This window comes from Mobula hypostoma, chromosome 7 (assembly GCF_963921235.1).
Source record: "Mobula hypostoma chromosome 7, sMobHyp1.1, whole genome shotgun sequence".
Classification (NCBI taxonomy): Eukaryota; Metazoa; Chordata; class Chondrichthyes; order Myliobatiformes; family Myliobatidae; genus Mobula; species Mobula hypostoma.
In genome coordinates this window covers 130,888,463-130,908,785 of record NC_086103.1, presented here as the reverse complement: position 1 = coordinate 130,908,785, position 20,323 = coordinate 130,888,463, and the positions used below count along the sequence as shown (strand labels likewise).

The window sequence follows — 20,323 nt, the reverse complement described above, 5'->3', positions numbered from 1 at the left end:
CAATGTCCTGCTGGAAACTTTGACAGCCCTCCACACTATCCACAACACCCTCAACCTTTGTGTCATCAGCAAATTTACTAACCCATCTCTCCACTTCCTCATCCAGGTCATTTATAACAATCACGAAGAGTAGGGATCCCAGAACAGATCCCTGAGGCACACCACTGTTCACCGACCTCCATGCAGAATATGACCCGTCTACAACCACTCTTTGCCTTCTGTGGGAAAGCCAGTTCTGGATCCACAAAGCAATGTCCACTTGGATCCCATGCCTCCTTACTTTCTCAATAAGACTTACATGGGTTAACTTATCAAATGCCTTGCTGGGATGTATAACTACATTAAGTCACGCTACCACGCAATACGTGTGTGCCTCAATTAAAGTAAACATGAAGTTAGGCCTGCATTTTAGTCTCCCATGACTTCCTTTGAATTAGTTCAATTAGTTTAAAAGGTAACAGCTAGTTTTCCTGAGATTGACTTTTTTTTTGCTTCAGAGATTTGTGATCATATTCTCTATGCATAGCATCCTTATCCCTGTTTCATCTTGCAAGTAAAGGTATGGTGATCCTAATTTGTCCTGAGGTGGAGACCTGCTACAAGTCTGTCAACCATCCAACAGTGTGTCATCTGCAAATAATCATTTGCTGTAGGTCAGCACAACTTCATGGGCCAAAGAACCCATACTGTGCTGTACTGATCTATATTCTACAGTGTACATCCAAAACTGATGCAACAAACACATTCTTTTTATAAGCATAACAATATGTATTGTGTTGATATATATTTTTATATTGTACAATTAAAATAGCTTCTGACTTCCAGTACATTTGACAATACGTAACATGTAATTCAATTAAATAGACAAATAACTGACATAGTAGTTACGAGTATGTCAAAGTCTATCCATTAGATTAATGCTTTTGACATCTCATTTTTCTCACATAGTTCTTTCTTTTTCACTGGCATATAGTACCTAAGCATCTTCCAGAACTTTGAGGATGGATGAGAAGACTTGCTACCTTTCCACGTTATCTCCGGCAGCACTGCAATGGCCCTTTTAACATTGTCTGGAAGATCAGTTCCTTGAGGTAGGGCATGGAAATTGATCAAAATCACCTTGGTTTTGAAATTATCGAGCATGGTGTTGACACCCGTTTGCAGTTCAAAGATTCTTGATTTAGCCGAAGCAAAGTAATTAGGACTCAGGACAATTATTACTCTCCTGCTTCTTTTTATACATAAAATAACATCTTCTGTATAAACTGGAAAAAATAAATATCATAGGTTTAGTGAGTAGTATAAGAGGTTTTCATAGTTTGCAATTATGATGGCATATATCTATACATTTTTGTCATGTACGGCATGCAAATAATATCTGGGGAGTATCCACTAAATCGAGATAACAGGCTTTATACTGTACAGTCTTCTCAATATTCTACTTTATTGTCTTCATGCATGTTAAGAATATAACCACACAATTAAGTTCTATTACACAATTTTATTTGCAACAGAACCAGAGAAATTTACCATATAAATATTCCCCCCCCCTCCAGTTTCTTTTAGGTTGCATGAGTAACTGTAGAATATTTTTCCATGACTATCAGTTTACGGCACGCTATAAATAGATGCAAATGCCTTGGGGCTAATAATTATCCCTTTAAAGGCATAGCTTCCAACATGAATGGCATGCCACATTGCACAATTGTTCTCTGTTCAGAGGAGCTGAGAGGACTTACAAAAATGAAGAGGAAAGATTGAAGCAAAGGCAGGAACTTGCACACACTGAAATTGTAGAGCATTGGTTCACTTTGAAGACAGGGTTTAATCTTCCCAATTAATGCATTCGCCCCAACAGCAATGGCACCATCCTTCCCATTTACATTGTACATTCAAATTTATTTACTGATACTACATTTTAAACTTATTATTTACTAATATTTGTAGTTCCAATTCTGGAGTGCAAACCTCCAGCTAAACCCTTCTCTGAGCAGCAAGTCTTCAATTGCCTCAACTGTCATAATCCAAATACACTCAGTGGCCACCTTATTAGGACAGCAATGGAACGTGGTGTTGTCTTCTGCTGCTGTAGCACATCCACTTCAAGCTCTGACATGTTATCAGAGATGTCTTCTACACACCTCATGTGGTTATTTGAGTTACTGTCACCTTCCTGTCAATCTGAATTAATCCAGCCATTCTCCTCTGCTTCTCTCATTAACAAGATGTTTTCACCCACAGGACTGTTGCTCACTGGATGGTTTTCGGGGTTTTTTTGCACCACTCTCTTTAAACAGTAGAGGTTTTTGTGCATGAAAATCCCAGAAGATCAGCAGTTTCTTAGATATTCAAACCACCCCATCTGGCACCAACAATCATTCCATGTCAAAGTCCCTTAGATCTCATTTATTGCCCATTCCGATGTTTGGTCCGAACAACAAATGAACTTCTAGATAACTGCAGCCCCCAAAAGAAACGGTTGTTTGTCATCACAGCTGTGACCAGTGCAGTTTAGGATTAGAGTCTTGACTGCATTATTACTTCCAGGCCATATTAAATTAAAATTAATTAGAAAATTACCAAGAGCACTTACCACCTCCAGGAAGTATATCTCGCTCAAAGAGGCACAGCTTATACCCATACTGCTCCTCCAAGATGCTGGGAAGCAGTTCCAGGGCAAACCTCTCCTCTGTAATGAAATAGCCGTCACTCTCAACATCCTCCCCAGATGAACAGGAACTTGCATATGAAACAAAGGCATCAAATTCTTTCCCATCTTGTTAAAGGATGATGGAGTCAAGAGAAAGAAACAAACATCAGTTTGACCATTTTGAACAACATCTTACAAGCAGAAAAGAATGTATATTTCAATGAAATTCATTTAAACTTTATCAAGTTAGGTAAGCGATTAACCATGGAAAACAATATTAATTGGGTAGACCAGTTGTCTATTACATTCTCAGCACAGTATTCAGTTACTGACTTCCACAGAAATAAAAAATGAAACCTTTCACAATTTCCAGAATTCAAAAAAGCACTTAAATGCAATAAATTACTTTTGAAGTACATTTGCTTTTGGAAGATTAGAACAATAATAGTCAATTTGTAATATCCTACCACTAACCATATGTTACTAGAGGGATGCTTGTTTTAATATTGTTTACTAAATATCAGATGCATACTTATAGAGCAATAGCCAATGCCAAAACACTTTTCAAGTGTTCTGTCTCACCCTCACCCAACAACTTCAGTTGAAAGATATGAAGTTGCAGATTCTGGAAATCTGAAATAAGGCCCAAAAATTCTGGAAATGTTTTGCAGGATAGGCAGAATCTATGCTGTGAGAAACAAAATTAGCATTTTATGTCAATGACTTTTCATTGAATTGTAAGTTTAATGACCTGCTTCTTTCTCCGCAGATTCTAATTTTTTTGAGTACCTAAAGCATTTTGTGTTTTTATTGCAATACTTTTGCACTTCCCTCTTGCCTGTTTGCAGATGTAACAACAGTTTATCTTTACCAGCTCCATTCCCTTTCACCTGCACTCTCATATCCTTGTCACTTCATTTTCCTGTTGCACACTGTATCATGGACTGTAGTTATAGTCCTTTCACTTCATCATAAAATCTTTTCTGCTAACTTATTCCAATCCTGATAAAGTCAGTGACCCTGAGCTCCCAGTCACTGTCTCTTTAATTTTAATTAAAAATATGCTACTTAATTACACAAATATTACAAAACCCCACTGAAGAAATGTGGAACTGTAAGTTTTCAGTCAAAGAGCTATACAGCATAGAACCAGGCCCTTTGTCCCTTTGAGACCATACCAACTATTGAACATCTACCTACACTAATCCATTTTTATCTCCTCCACCTACCCAGAGATTCCCCCTAGATAACACCAGTTACCAACATATTAGGGACCATGTTGACTTCACCTACAAACCCTCATGACTGGTTTGTGGAAGGAAAGTGGAGCATGGGGAGAAAATGTGAAGTCTATAGAGACATCACTGGCAGTACCACTGTGCTATGTTCCATATTTATGTTCCATTTATATGGAATAGAGTAAAATACACTTAATAGTGACAAAATCACAAAATGCTTGGAATCTATTTTTTAAATTAGATTCACTATTTTTAAAATACATAGTATGCTTTATAATTCAAATAAGCAACTGTAAACATGATAATGACAACATTCTATTGTTGATTAGAATTAATGGAATAGAATTCATATTAATACTTAAAAACCTATTGTGATGAACCTCACCTCCAATGGTTTCATCCTTTGAGAAATAATACCGGTAAAGTAGAACAATTTCCAACCAGAATTTATATACTCCAACAAATCCAGAAACAATCACCACGAATATTAGTGATGTAGATATGGTTATCACTTTTATTTGAAAGGTGGACAACTCTGCAATTGTAACATCAAACATTATAGGGTATACAGATGACTCTCCTTAATTAGCATTTTTTTCTCTATTAATTGTATTTGAAGGCAACTTGGCACTGTATCCCAACTTTCTCAAACAGATGAGCGAAAGCTTGAGGAAGGTTCACTGTGGATTATAATTAATCATCGAATAAATGTCGAAATGGCAATAATAATAAAACCATGAGATACAAGAGCTGAATTAGGCCATTTGGCCTATGACGTCTGCTCTTCCATTTCATCATGACTGATCCATTTCCCTTTTCAGCCTCAATCTCCTGCCTTCTCCCTGTATCCCATTGTGCCCTGACTAATCAGGAATCTATCAACTTCCACCCCTAGGACATGCCTTCTTCTCATTGTTACTGTCAGGAAGGAGGTATGGGAACCTGAAGGCACACACTCCACAATTCAGAAACAGCTTCTTCCCCTCTGCCATCCAATTCCTAAATGGATATTGAACCCACAGGGATTACCTCACTTTTTTACAATTTCTGTCTTTGCCCTTATTTTAACTTAACTATTCAATAGACATATAATTACAGTAATTTGTTTTTTTCTATATTTATCATATATTGCATGGTAATACTGCTGCAAAGTTAACAAATTTCACGACATACTAAATGCCAGTGATATTAAACCTGATTCTGATTCTAAATAAAATAAGACCAGAAGATATAGGAGCAGAATTAGGCCTAATAATGGTTAAAATATCCCAGAGCAAATGAACTGCTGTGCATTTTCCTGTGACTCAATGGCTTGCCTCATACACCTTCCCACAGCTGCTACACCTTGGGTGCTGTTGCTTTGAGATTCAATCGACAACAGCTTGCCTGTTGTTGGTTCGTCTGTCTTTGGAGGGCACATGATACAAGTCTAACATCATGCAGACCTCAACCCTCTGCCGCCAATTCTTACTACCCTTTTCTCAATGAAGATTAGGCCCGAGTGTCTCGAACTACAGTAATGGGCAGCTATTTCCCATAAATTCAGCCTGTTCTTTAAACTTAGGGCAAGACAAATCATTTGTAAACCATTGCTAGGGATTGTTATTCATGGGGCATCTTTCAAGATGTAAATGGGCAGGAACCATTAATACAAATGAGAACAAGTGTTTTAAAAAAATCCACTCACAATTTAAAATCCATCAATGCCCTGCATCAGGAATGGAGGGGGTGGGGGATAGATAATGTGAATAGGAGAGGGAGAGTAGACAATGTGAATAGGAGAAGGAAGGTAGACAATTTCAATAGGAGAGGGAGGGTAGACAATATGAATAGGAGATGGGGATAGACAGTATGAATAGGAGAGGGGGGATAGACAATATGAATAGGAAAGGGGGATAGACACTTTGAATAGGAGAGGGGGTGTAGACAATATGAATAGGAGGGGGGATAGACAAATGAATAGGAGAGTGGGGATAAACAATATGAATAGGAGAGGGGGATAGACAATATGAATAGGAGAGGGGGGATAGACAATATGAATAGGAGAGGGGGATAGACAGTATGAATAGGAGAGGGGGATAGACAGTATGAATAGGAGAGGGGGGATAGACAATATGAATAGGAAAGGGGGATAGACACTTTGAATAGGAGAGGGGGTGTAGACAATATGAACAGCAGGGGGGATAGACAATATGAATAGGAGAGTGGGGATAAACAATATGAATAGCAGAGTGGGGATAAACAATATGAATAGGAGAGGGGGGATAGACAATATGAATAGGAGAGGGAGGATAGACAATATGAATAGGAGAGGGGGGATAGACAATATGAATAGGAGAGCGAGGGTAGACAATGTGAATAGGAGAGGATGGGTAGAGTAAGACAGGGACCTGTCATTAATTGGTGGAACAGGGGGTGAAGGATAATAGTCAAATGGAGCCAGGTGGGGACAAGAGGCAGACAACTAATGGATCAAGACAGACTACAGGGTAGATGGAGCTCGATGGGGTTTGGGGGGGGTGGGGGGTAGGGTTGGAGAGGAGAGGGAAGGTGGAGAGATCTGGAGTGACAGTGTGTGATAGGAAGGAACGTAAAGCTGGAACCTGGAAAGTAAAGAAGTCAATAATGGGAACCATAAGGCGAAATGGGTCCCAATAGAACAATTAGGTGAAGAACAGATAATGAGATGGAGGAGAGGGAGCTGGTGGCTTGAACCTGCAGCTGGTAGATGAATGGAATCAGGATGGGAAGGGTTACAAAGATGGGTGATGGGAGTTAAAGAGGCAATATGGACAAAAATGTGAGAACCAAACGGAGAGAGAGTGGATAAAGAAAAACAGCAGAGGTCAAGGTTACCTGGCAGTGGAGAAGTCGAAGGATGGGCAGGGTGATGTAGGAATAGGAGGGGGAATTGAACTGGTATGCAACTGGAAGTTAACAATGCCATTGTGGACAAAGCCCAGGTGATCTGCAGATTGGTCAGCTCATCTGTACTTGGCGTTGCCAAAGTAGAGACAGTGATATTGTGAGCACTGAATGCAGTAAATGAGATTGAATACTTTAAGGACAATGAAGCCACCGAGAGTGGGGCATTCTGTTTTGAACTATTGAAAATTAAGATTGGGGGCGTAGTGGAGAGTGAAGAATGATATCACAGCTGCAGTGGGATCTGGACCATTTGGGAAAATGGCAGACGGAATTTAATGCAGACATGTGTGAGGTGGTGCACTTAGGAAATCAAACCAGGATAGGATGTATACAGTGAACTATAGGACACTGAGAAGTGTGGTAGAAGATAGGGATCTGGGAATACAGCGCCATCATTCCTCCAAAGTTGCGTTCATAGGTTGTTAGGGTCATAAAGAAAGCTTTTGGCACATTAGCCTTCATACATCAAAGTACTGAGTGTCAAAGTTGGGATGTTATATTGAAGTTTATAAGATATTGGTGAAACCAAATTTGGAGTATTGTGTGCAGTTCTGGTCACATACCTACAGGAAAGATATCAATAAGATGAAAAGAGTACAGAGAAAATTTACAAGCATGTTGCTAGGACTTGAGGACCTGAGTTATAAGAAAGGTTGAACAGATTCGGACTTTATTCCCTGGAACACACGCAAATGAAGGGAGATGTGACAGAAGTATACACAATTATGAGGAGTATTAGGTAAATGCAAGCAGGATTTTTCCACTGAAGGTCAGTGAGACTAGAACTAGAGGTTATAGGTTAAGGGTGAAAGGCAAAATATTTAGCTGAACCTGAGGGGAACTTCTTCACTCAGAGTGTGATGTAATTGTGGAACAACCTGCCTGCAGAAATGATAGATATGGGTTTGATTTCAACTTTTAAGAGAAATTAGGATAATTTGGAGGGGTAAACTGAACCATGTTCCAGGTGTGGGTTGATGCGCCTAGGCAGAATAACAATTTAGCAAGAACTGGATGAGCTGTAGGTCCTGTTTCAGTGTGGAAGTGTTCTATGAATCTATGTTGATATACAGTAAGCTGTATAATGATAACTGTTGAAATATAATTGAACAACTTCCAGTTTTTTTGTTGTTAAAGAGTATACAGTAACATCTCAATGTTCTTTAGAGATTCTCAGGACCTATTAATTCTGGAATATCTGTTCACCTTTGTTGCATAGACTTTTTACATCTATAGTTGTTTCTGTGTGACTTATCAGAACACCAGCAGCAAGCCAGTGCTTTCTTTCATAACAAATTCAGGTAAGTCCTCAGTCTGGATTTGATGTCAGTCTTGACAGTGAAACTACTAACATTTTCCGATATTGCTCTATGCAGACATGTATCGTTTAATGTGAAAAACTGCCATTTGTGGTTAAATGTGCCTTTACATTCTTCTCCTGTTGAATTGACATGAAATGATGTTTTATCAAACAGCCTCACCAAAGTTCCCTGAAAATCTGTGTCCAGGATTCACAGAGTCTGAATGTCAACTATTGCCTACTGCTTAAGTAACAATCTGGCCCTGAAAGGTAAGCTGTTTTTTTTAATATTTCCTTCACTGATTTTAAAATAAATAATATTAAACTATTTATGAAGTTGGTTATGATATTTCAACTTCTCATTAAATATATGGATGTTCAAATCTTTAAGATTGTATATAATCGTTACTATGTCAAAAGGACAAATAAAAAGAGTTCCATTATTCCTGTCTAAGAAAATTATTTCATGCTATACTGGATGTTTCTCTTTGAACAGCCATTCAGAGAAATGACACTGGAAAAATGACAAAGATTACCAGATCTTAAAGTGAAATGTTTACTCCATATCAGCAGGAAGGGCTATCACAATGCCTTCTTCCATAACTATTGGACCACTGTTTTGTCATTTTCTGAAGCAATTGTCTCTCAGAACATTCCCCCCCCCCGTTGGTCACTTACCTTTCTCTTTCAGCCTAAGCACCCCAGATGAATTTCCCTGGGAATTCTGAGAGAAGCAAGTGAAGTTGGTATTAAAGTCTTCTGCAGTAACTTCATTCAGTTTTGCTTCCCGGGTCAATAAAAATTCTTTATTTTTTTCGGTGAACCTAAACAAATAACTACAACTAGTTTAATTTACACTAAGTTAATCAACTTTTTTTTAAGTTCTCAAGGAGATTTTAAATATTTTTTTATATTGAAAGTCTATGGTTGGCACATAATTAATATGTTTTTTAACACTGAAAATTGTCATCCTAGTATAAAGCTGGTTTAATAATTATATTAACCAAACAATTATTTTAACATCTTTAATAAATCTGCAAGTGCATAACAGTCATTATAATATTATTATGGTTATTATCAGGATATATAACACTCATTAGTCATAAAAGTAAGCATAATTAAATTATCAATTAAATAAGATATTCTGTTCCTAGAGAATAAGGATATATATGCTTTTATTAGTCATAATACCCGTAGATTAAAAAGTAACCATTCTTTAATCAGATGTAAATGATAGGAAGAAAATGCAACATCTCCTACGTGATCTGGTTGTATCTGGCCCTCCACAAATCTACAGAGAAACATGAACTGCAGATCCACCAAGTCTGGATTAATTCGTAACATTAATGCTTAAGTAATTTCTGGAGTGAAGTCTATCAACCAGCTTTTCAAAATGCTAACAAACTCAGAAACCTTCCCATCCATCCAGATACCTCTGTAGATAGTTGATAAAATAACGATGGCCTTCCTTTAGGAGATTAGTGGGTTAATTTATGAGGAAGAATCACTGTTATGGATATCCAACAAATGAAGATGATAAAAGTGATACAATCCAAAGACTGGTCATGTCAATCAAATTGTCCTAGGTGTGATTTTTTTTGCATTATAAAGGGATCAGGGCACATTTTAGGAACATGTCAAGACAGACAGGATTGATTCCCAGAATGCACGGAAGAAAAGTGATCACCTGAAAAATCTGGTTCAAAATCACCTACAGAGTTTTAATGAACTGCAGATGTATGTAACGTTTAAAATTAAGGGCAGCTTGCAAGTCAATCTCCTGTACAAATGAAAAAGGTTTCTTTAAGTGTTCACTGGGATGAGTTGCATTCAGAGTCAGGATTGGGAGATGTACATAAAAATTGAACATATAAACTATTTCAGATATTAGAATTTTGAAATCATGGTAGTGCACAATATATGATATTTTACATTAGAAGTCTTAGCTAATTGCTTTACATATGTACTATTTGAGAGGATTTGGCACGAGACCTACATTGACAAACTTCTGTAGATATGTTGCGAGAATATTTATTAACTGGTTGCATCACTGCTTGAATGGAAAAACCTACAAAAAGTAGTGAATCTGGCCTAATCCATCACAGGGAAAGCCCTTCCCATCATTGGGCACCTCTACATGGAGCGCTGTCATAGGAAAGTAGCATCCATCATCAAAGACCCCCACCACCCAGGCCACGCTCTCTTATATACTTAATTTATTCTAAACTCAGTGCTAAGCAAACTGAGTTTTACTGCTCAGTTAACCTTGAATAGTTTTACCTCACTTGCATAAATTAAGACTGAACTCAGTTAATACAGTAAGTAACACCTACCTACGTCATGGAAATAATGTACAAAGAATTAAATGAGAAGTAGTAATAAACTATGGTCGTGGCTGTAAAACTTTACAGGTAGATATAACCGAGATAGCTGAGAAGCTGTTGCAGAAGTATATATGACTTTTAGACTGTGCAGGTGGTTTCTGGATATTAAAATATCACTGAATTTTCATGTAAAAATCACAGAAAAATTTTCACAAGCTTTAATTCAAAGTTGAAGGTCCCTATTTTCTCCTACATCTTTGACACAAGAAAATGCACTAGATCTGCATAATACTGCCAAAACTTTATCATCTAATTTGCCTTGATCAGATCTCATAACACTATCAATGCTCTCTAGATTTTTGTTTGGGCTTAGTTCTTAGCCATGAGCTTGGGTCTGGGAGAAAACCCCAGTGTAGAGGAGGGAAATATCTGAAAACTCAAGAAACTGTATATACCAGATATCTAACATAAAACACAGAATGCTAGAAATACTCAATAGGTCAGGCTGCACTTATGGGAACAGAGTTAATGTTTCAAGTGAGATGAAGGGTATTCAACCATTAATTATATGTGAGAAATATTTTCCTTCGCAGCAACATTAAAATACATTCATGGTTCCTCTAGACGTAGAGTCTCCAAGTTAGAAGATCCTTCAATTAATTGATGTTGATAATAACAAAGCCAGGGAGGAGCCAGCTTTTGCCTAGCAGAAGGATTCTCACAGGCCTAAATAAATCACTGGTATATCAAATTCCCTGTTGGAAATATTATTGTATCATCCTGAAGGCTTTATGTGTCAATGCAAGGAGCATTCGTAATAAGGTGGATGAATTGAAAGTGCAGATTGTTATTAATGATTATGATATAGTTGGGATCACAGAGACATGGCTCCAGGGTGACCAGGGATGGGACCTCAACGTTCAGGGATATTCAATATTCAGGAGGGATAGACATGAAGGAAGGGGAGGTGGGGTGGCGTTGCTGGTTAAAGAAGAGATTAACGCAATAGAAAGGAAGGACATAAGCCGGGAAGATGTGGAATCGATATGGGTAGAGCTGCGTAACACTAAGGGGCAGAAGACGCTGGTGGGAGTTGTGTACAGGCCACCTAACAGTAGTAGTGAGGTCGGAGATGGTATTAAACAGGAAATTAGAAATGTGTGCAATAAAGGAACAGCAGTTATAATGGGTGACTTCAATCTACATGTAGACTGGGTGAACCAAATTGGTAAAGGTGCTGAGGAAGAGGATTTCTTGGAATGTATGCGGGATGGTTTTTTGAACCAACATGTCGAGGAACCAACCAGAGAGCAGGCTATTCTGGACTGGGTTTTGAGCAATGAGGAAGGGTTAATTAGCGATCTTGTCGTGAGAGGCCCCTTGGGTAAGAGTGACCATAATATGGTAGAATTCTTCATTAAGATGGAGAGTGACATAGTTAATTCAGAAACAAAGGTTCTGAACTTAAAGAGGGGTAACTTTGAAGGTATGAGACGTGAATTAGCTAAGATAGACTGGCAAATGACACTTAAAGGATTGACGGTGGATATGCAATGGCAAGCATTTAAAGGTTGCATGGATGAACTACAACAATTGTTCATCCCAGTTTGGCAAAAGAATAAATCAAGGAAGGTAGTGCACCCGTGGCTGACAAGAGAAATTAGGGATAGTATCAATTCCAAAGAAGTAGCATACAAATTAGCCAGAGAAAGTGGCTCACCTGAGGACTGGGAGAAATTCAGAGTTCAGCAGAGGAGGACAAAGGGCTTAATTAGGAAGGGGAAAAAAGATTATGAGAGAAAACTGGCTGGGAACATAAAAACGGACTGTAAAAGCTTTTACAGATATGTAAAAAGGAAAAGACTGGTAAAGACAAATGTAGGTCCCCTGCAGACAGAAACAGGTGAATTGATTATGGGGAGCAAGGACATGGCAGACCAATTGAATAATTACTTTGGTTCTGTCTTCACTAAGGAGGACATAAATAATCTTCCAGAAATAGTAAGGGACAGAGGGTCCAGTGAGATGGAGGAACTGAGCGAAATACATGTTAGTAGGGAAGTGGTGTTAGGTAAATTGAAGGGATTGAAGGCAGATAAATCCCCAGGGCCAGATGGTCTGCATCCTAGAGTGCTTAAGGAAGTAGCCCAAGAAATAGTGGATGCATTAGTGATAATTTTTCAAAACTCGTTAGATTCTGGACTAGTTCCTGAGGATTGGAGGGTGGCTAATGTAACCCCACTTTTTAAAAAAGGAGGGAGAGAGAAACTGGGGAATTATAGACCGGTTAGCCTAACGTCGGTGGTGGGGAAACTGCTGGAGTCAGTTATCAAGGATGTGATAACAGCACATTTGGAAAGCGGTGAAATCATCGGACAAAGTCAGCATGGATTTGTGAAAGGAAAATCATGTCTGACGAATCTCATAGAATTTTTTGAGGATGTAACTAGTAGAGTGAATAGGGGAGAACCAGTGGATGTGGTATATTTGGATTTTCAAAAGGCTTTTGACAAGGTCCCACACAGGAGATTAGTGTGTAAACTTAAAGCACACGGTATTGGGGGTAAGGTATTGGTGTGGGTGGAGAATTGGTTAGCAGACAGGAAGCAAAGAGTGGGAATAAACGGGACCTTTTCAGAATGGCAGGCGGTGACTAGTGGGGTACCGCAAGGCTCAGTGCTGGGACCCCAGTTGTTTACAATATATATTAATGACTTGGATGAGGGAATTAAATGCAGCATCTCCAAGTTTGCGGATGACACGAAGCTGGGTGGCAGTGTTAGCAGTGAGGAGGATGCTAAGAGGATGCAGAGTGACTTGGATAGGTTGGGTGAGTGGGCAAACTCATGGCTGATGCAATTTAATGTGGATAAATGTGAAGTTATCCACTTTGGTGGCAAAAATAGGAAAACAGATTATTATCTGAATAGTGGCCGATTAGGAAAAGGGGAGGTGCAACGAGACCTGGGTGTCATTATACACCAGTCATTGAAAGTGGGCATGCAGGTACAGCAGGTGGTGAAAAAGGCGAATGGTATGCTGGCATTTATAGCGAGAGGATTCTAGTACAGGAGCAGGGAGGTACTACTGCAGTTGTACAAGGCCTTGGTGAGACCACACCTGGAGTATTGTGTGCAGTTTTGGTCCCCTAATCTGAGGAAAGACATCCTTGCCATAGAGGGAGTACAAAGAAGGTTCACCAGATTGATTCCTGGGATGGCAGGACTTTCATATGAAGAAAGACTGGATGAACTGGGCTTGTACTCGTTGGAATTTAGAAGATTGAGGGGGGATCTGATTGAAACGTATAAGATCCTAAAGGGATTGGACAGGCTAGATGCAGGAAGATTGTTCCCGATGTTGGGGAAGTCCAGAACGAGGGGTCACAGTTTGAGGATAGAGGGGAAGCCATTTAGGACCGAGATTAGGAAAAACTTCTTCACACAGAGAGTGGTGAATCTGTGGAATTCTCTGCCACAGGAAACTGTTGAGGCCAGTTCATTGGCTATGTTTAAGAGGGAGTTAGATATGGCCCTTGTGGCTACAGGGGTCAGGGGGTATGGAGGGAAGGCTGGGGCGGGGTTCTGAGTTGGATGATCAGCCATGATCATAATAAATGGCGGTGCAGGCTCGAAGGGCCGAATGGCCTACTCCTGCACCTATTTTCTATGTTTCTATGTTTCTATGTTTAACACTGAATGGCTTGAAAATTTCCCATACCGCATGTAGCAAGGTAGAAGTCTTAATCAAGCTGAAGGTAGAGCAAGATCCCAAAAGGGACATTATTTTCCAACATCCTCTTCCAACACACAGAAATACAAATACAAAATGACAGGGAGTACAAGAGGAAAATTGTCCTTCAAGAGCGATCATCGTCCATTGACATTGTTGCATAATGGAAGAAAAATAGGAAAAACTGGTTTTGAAATGCTCTTAAGTCATAGAGGAATACAGTATGGAAAAAGGCCCTTCAGCCTGATTCAACCATGCTGACCATGGTGCCCACCCAGCTGGTCCTATTTGCCTGCATTTTGTCCATATCCCTCTAAGCCTATTCTACCTTTGTACATACTCAAATTTATTTTGAATGTTGCTATTGTAGTTTACTGCAGATTTTTTTTGTATTATGAAAAACTATGCATTTCATCAATTAACAAGTATTCTAATTGTTAAAGTTAAATCGCACTATATAACACAATGGCCTGGAAACCTAGCATTATGCACAGCAATAAATTTATTTTGGGGTGGAACACAATTATGACTATTTCTGGGATGAGCATGGCCATTCCACAAGTTCAGCAAGTGACCTCTACCCCAAAATCACTTTTGGATATTTGCTTTTTGAGGTTCACGCAAGATACACGTCAAATGATAATGCTGCTCTGTGCAACACCTTTTGCAGCATTGTTAACATGTTATTCCCAGCAATCCCTGCTTCCAGAATAAACAGATTTTAAGAATACTAATCAGAGCTGGAAACCCACTCAGTGAAGTTCCACTATGCATCTCCTTTCCTCTAGACAATTCCCATCTCAAACAATACCTCACCCAACTACCTCCTTCCCCCCAATCATGCAGGGATGACCCACTAACCCGCATCGGGGATTCCTGATGTCTGACTGACATTCCCATCTTCTACTTACTAATCAACTTCCTGATATCTATCACCAGGCCTCACTTTTCTCCTGATCAGGGCCTGGTCCCAGATGCAGCTTATACTTACAGTAGGCATTAGTTAAGTTTATAGCATCTGGCCATCTGCATTAAGCTTGAGCACATTCCAACAACATGATTTTCAGACAACACAGTATCAGCCAGGACATACTGTACACTGCATCATTGTTTACTTGGTATGATTAAATGAGAGTTACAAGACATACTGAAACTATCTAACAGAAACAGTGGGAAAATATCTATGCAGTTTACTCAACTTCGATTGACGAGTTTATTGTGGTCTGAGAGATAGCTACAACTTTAACAATAAACTTTTCGTATAGAAAGCCAATTTGTTTACCAGGCAATTTTATTCAAATACTGAAAAGATAAGTTATCTTTCCTATCAAGAGCCAAGCCTAAATACAGGAACCAATGACAAATGAAGCAATCTAATAAAAAAAAGTGATATCAGAGATTTAAGACTTACCGAACTTCGCCCTGTTGGATTCTCATATTTTCCATCTCACCCTCATTTGTTAACCATTTTATCACAGGGGAAAAATTCTTTTCAAAACCAAAAGAAACTTTGCAGGTTAACTGCACAGAACTACCTGAAATAAAACATATATAATGTTAGAAATTGAAACGGTTACCATTTTGCAGAAGCCTTCGTTTGTTTTAGATGATTACTTTAAATAGCTCTATTGTCCATTGTGCCCAGGACATGTGACACAGGATACTGGGATTCCTGATATTTCCAATAAGCATCCCTGACCCAATTTACATAACCCCCACTTGCAGGAAAAGCATACTGAAAAAGTTTGGTCTATATGTTCTTGTCTGATGGATCAAAATTTATCAAGGTGGTCATCTTGTGAATGGAAAATTGTGCCTCTCAGCACTGAGGTGAGACAGGGTATACACTGCTCTCAGGAGAAATAAAGATTAAAGAAAGTTTTTTTTATTTGTCACGTGTACATTAAAATATACAGTGAAATACTTCATTTGCATCTATGACCAACATAGTCCAGAACTATGCTCAAGTATCACCATCTTTCTAATACCAGCATAGCATGCTCACAATTTACTAATCCATACACCTTTGGAATGTGGGAGGAAACCAGAGCACCCACAGGAAATCCACACGGTCACAGGAAGAATGTACAAATTCCTTACAGACCATGGCAGAAACTGAACCTCGATTGCTGGCTCTGTAAAGCAATGCACTAACCTGCTGCTGCAAAAAATAATTGACCGTGCATGTGATCTTGTGCAAATAATCATTGACTGCAACAGGAAATCAAAGCTGCCGGTCAAGATGGCGTCAACCTGCAATGTCTGTCGATGCCGTGACTCAGACTGAGTTGTTATTTTAGTTTTGTAGTGACGGTTTTGGGGACATTGTGGGGAATTAGGGGTCAGATTATGGTTTAGGGCCAGGGATGAGGGGGAATGAAGAATCAGGGGCAGGAGCCCGTGTTTGGATTCCAGGTTAGGATGCTCCATGGTCAAAGATCAGTGATCTGGAGTTTGCGTTGGGTCAGGTTTCAACAGGCTTTGAGGAGGTCAGCGATTCTGAGGTCACCAAGTCCTGAGTCGCAGGTACATATGGGAAAGACTCACAAGGGCAAATGTTCCTTACCCTCCCAGGGCACTGTGATCAGATCTGGAGGCAAGGCGCAAAGCAATGCATGGTCAAAGGTCAATAATCCCAGAGGTCAGATTGGTTGAGGTTCAAAGGTCAAACCTGTGATCGACGAGTCCTTGGTTTTGATACCAAGAGGTCGTCAAAGCCCAGAGGGCAAGGTCAAAGGTCAAAGTCCAGCACTCACCAAGTCCAGAAGCAGACAGCCTGAAAGGTTCAAGGTCAAAGTCAACAAGACCAGATGTAAAGGGTGAGTCCGACTAGAGACTTTGCAAATCTGGATGCCTGGACCAGAGATCGGAGGTTTGAGGCCTGATGACTGAGAGTTTGAGAGTTTTGGGCCAAGGACTGTTTGTGTGAGGAGGAATGAAAGTTTTGCTGTTTTGTTCTGTTGTCATTGTTTGTGTTGTTCAGTGTTACGTGTTCTGTTGTGTAGTTTTGCTGAACGTGGTGGACATGCTACGTTGGTGCCAGAATATGTGGCGACACTTGCGGGCTGCCCCCAGCACATCGTTGGGTGTGTTGGTTGTTAATACAAACGCTCATGTGAACTCTTCATCCTGAATTCCTTGTTCATTAAGGATAATGGATGGCATGTACTGGCGTATAAGAGTAGTGTTACCTTTCTGCAGAAACACCATGGATTTGCATACAAAATGTTCCTATGGAGACCATCTGCAAACATATCATTTGCTTCATACGAATCTGGCTTTTAGAGACCTTCAAGAAGTCCTCCCTAGCTTTACCATCCAGGGCTTTTAGCAGTGAGTTGGAATCCCCATACTCAGCAGCTTCTTGATGGCAGCCAGTAATGATGAAGCAAAATATTAGTTGTATTGATCAAAATAGAACAAATCTTCTCATTGAAACAAAACTGTTACTTCACTCTCTTCAGATACATCCACATTTGAGCTGCCCAACCTGATGAAACCAAAAAGTCCCATAAGAAATGGGGGAACTAGGTTGCTGTGCATTTGTAATCGAGATTTTAGAAGAGCTGCACCTCCACAAACAATTCACTTTCTTTAATCTTACTCAAACCAGTAAGAAAGAATTAATTTGTTCCAAAAATGGTCAGATTGTAAATGGAGCTACAGACTGGGTATTTGTTTTGAGTTGTCACTGACTTTACTTTTGTTGACTTTCATACCCTGGCTGTAGAAAAGTGACCTCACAGTTGGGCAGTTGTAAAAGTGTTAAACTTAGAAGGCTGAAATGAGAGATGATCGTTGACATTATAGCAGCTGACTGAACTGGCTTCAGAAGTACATTTCCAGTTTAACTTTCTCACCTTTCACTTTATGACAATTGGACTGTGAACTGCAGCTACACCAGTTGTCAAATATGCTGACCTTCTTGAGGTCTTCATTAAGAAGCAGGCCACCTCCCTGGCTGCACATTGGCCATACGATTGTGCCAGTGACCTCCTACCCAGCTATTTTCCCTCTCCTGGCCATGGAAGAGTACATCAAGGAGGCATTGGCTTAGGATCTATCCGTCTGTCAACCTCACCAGCGGGGGTGGGCTTCTCTTTTGTGAGCAAGAAGGATGGCAAGCTCTGTCCCTGCATTGAACATCAGCCCCTGAACAATATCGATAGAGTTAATACCACCACATTGAAACACTAATTGGCTGGAACATGCATACTCAGAAACGGGATTGCTGACCCCATTCCTCAGCCCATCTGCGAGGGTGCGCAGACCCTGCAGTAGTCAGTGGTCGTGAAACCACCAGGATCACAGTGTCTTCACATATACAGATACACAGCACATCCATGCTTTAAATTATGCTGCAAGTGGAAATGAAGTTCTCGGTCTTTGCATTTTATTAGTGCCAATAGCTGTAATGCAAATGGTAAATCTGATCCCACACGGAAGCAATATTCCTATTGAATTCTTTCCAGGAAGTTCACTAATTTCTCAAAACGTGTGCCACTCCCACTGACAGTTTCAGGTTACAGAGTTCAAAACGTTATCTCCAAATCTTATTTCCAAACGTGTGTTCTTTTCTCTGTGACTTACCAATTTCTACTTCAATTGTCTTTACTCCATGCGGGTCAATTACAGTTGGAGGTTTTGTTGTGTCAGCATCTGAAAGGAATACAGAGCACTGTGATGCTGTGGGCTAACAGGCCTTTTGTTTCTTAGATAAAAACAGAACACTTGCAACATTAACTTGGATTCTCTTTCCACAGATGCTGTTTGATCTTCTGGCTGCTTTTCTGTTTATATTACAGGTTTTCAGCATCCACAGATTTTTTTAATTTTCATTTGTGTTGTTTAATTAATTTGCTACTTTGAAATTTTTTTAATGTATTGACATCAGAATTTGTCATTAACAAGTACCAGGCAGCGTAGAAAGTTGAATAAAAATGCAACACTTATTAATTGCTTTTATCTGGGCTGGGCTGGTTTATCTCGGGTGGCTTGCCACAGATTCTAACCTTACTTGTACATCCCACAGTCATCTCCACACTTGTCTACCCAACTGAAGAAGGTAACAGCAGCAAACATAAAACCAAAGGTGCCATCCTTCAGACCAGAAGTTGTAGGAGCAGAATTGGGCCATTTGGCCCATCTAGTCTGTCCTGCCATTTCATCACAGCTGATCCATTTTTCCTGTCAGCCCCAAACTCCTGCCCTGACCAATCAAGAATCTAAGACAGTTCATGAATCCACTTCTTTTACTTCTTCTTCTTTCAAATATGATTCTGCCACTCTTGGAACCGGTGATTTACATTTTAATGGTGAGGTGAGCAATTTGGAGCTTTGCTGTCTTCGAAGGAGTTCGGTGAGGTTTGGAGTGATGTGTGCACTCTGGAGGCCAAGATACCTGGAGACCATGATCAACTCTATTTCTCACTGATCCCACCGATTAAAATGTTGAGCAAGACTGAAATCAACCAGGACAAGAGCGAACCACGAGCAGTGTTCAGCACAAAATAATCTGCAGATGCTGGGGTCAAAGCAACATTCACAACACGCTGGAGGAACTCAGCAGGTTGGGCAGCATCCGTGGAAAAGATTGGTCGACGTTTCGGGCCAGAACGTCGACCGATCTTTTCCACGGATGCTGCCCGACCTGCTGAGTTCCTCCAGCGTGTTGTGAATGGAGCAATGTTCAGCGCAGTCTGCCTGCGTTTGACCAGTCTCTTTCTCACTCTTGCTCGCTGTTGCCAAAAGAAGGTGCCTGTGTTTAACCAGCCTTTCTCTCCCTCTCACTTACTGCTCCTGGAGGAAGGTGCCTGCGTTTGACTGTTCTCTCTCCCCCACTCACTCACTGCTGCTAGAGGAAGGTGCCTGCGTTTGACTGGTCTCTCTCTCCCCATCGCTCATTGTTCCCAGAGGAAGGTGCCTGCGTTTGACCGGGGGGGGGGAGAGGAGGGGTGTGTGTGTATGTGTCCCTCCCTCCCTATCGCTCGTTGTTCCCAAAGGTGGCTGCGTTTGACGTGTGTGTGTGTGTGTGTGTGTGTGTGTGTGTGTGTGTGTGTGTTTGTCTCTGTCTGTCTCTCTCTCTATCGCTCATTGTTCCCAGAGGAAGGTGCTTGCGTTTGATCGGTGTCTGTGTGTGTGTGTGTGTGTT

The 20,323-nt window shown here is 40.2% G+C and overlaps 1 protein-coding gene across 3 annotated transcripts in view; it reads right to left on the bottom strand.

Annotated features, from left to right (window-relative positions):
* Positions 1–329: 329 nt before the first annotated feature.
* Positions 330–20,323, bottom strand: part of LOC134349015 (interleukin-18 receptor accessory protein-like) — a 38,608-nt gene continuing 18,614 nt past the window's right edge. For 2 of the 3 annotated variants that reach the window (XM_063052855.1, XM_063052857.1), the window contains 6 exons: positions 18,763–18,831; positions 15,584–15,707; positions 8,795–8,952; positions 4,274–4,423; positions 2,594–2,776; positions 330–1,265 (listed from right to left, as the gene is read on the bottom strand). In XM_063052855.1, the coding sequence (XP_062908925.1) occupies positions 910–1,265; positions 2,594–2,776; positions 4,274–4,423; positions 8,795–8,952; positions 15,584–15,707; positions 18,763–18,831 (1,040 nt within the window). In that variant the 3' untranslated portion in view covers positions 330–909. The remainder of the gene's footprint in view (positions 1,266–2,593; positions 2,777–4,273; positions 4,424–8,794; positions 8,953–15,583; positions 15,708–18,762; positions 18,832–20,323) is intronic. The other variant, XM_063052856.1, reaches the window with a different exon arrangement.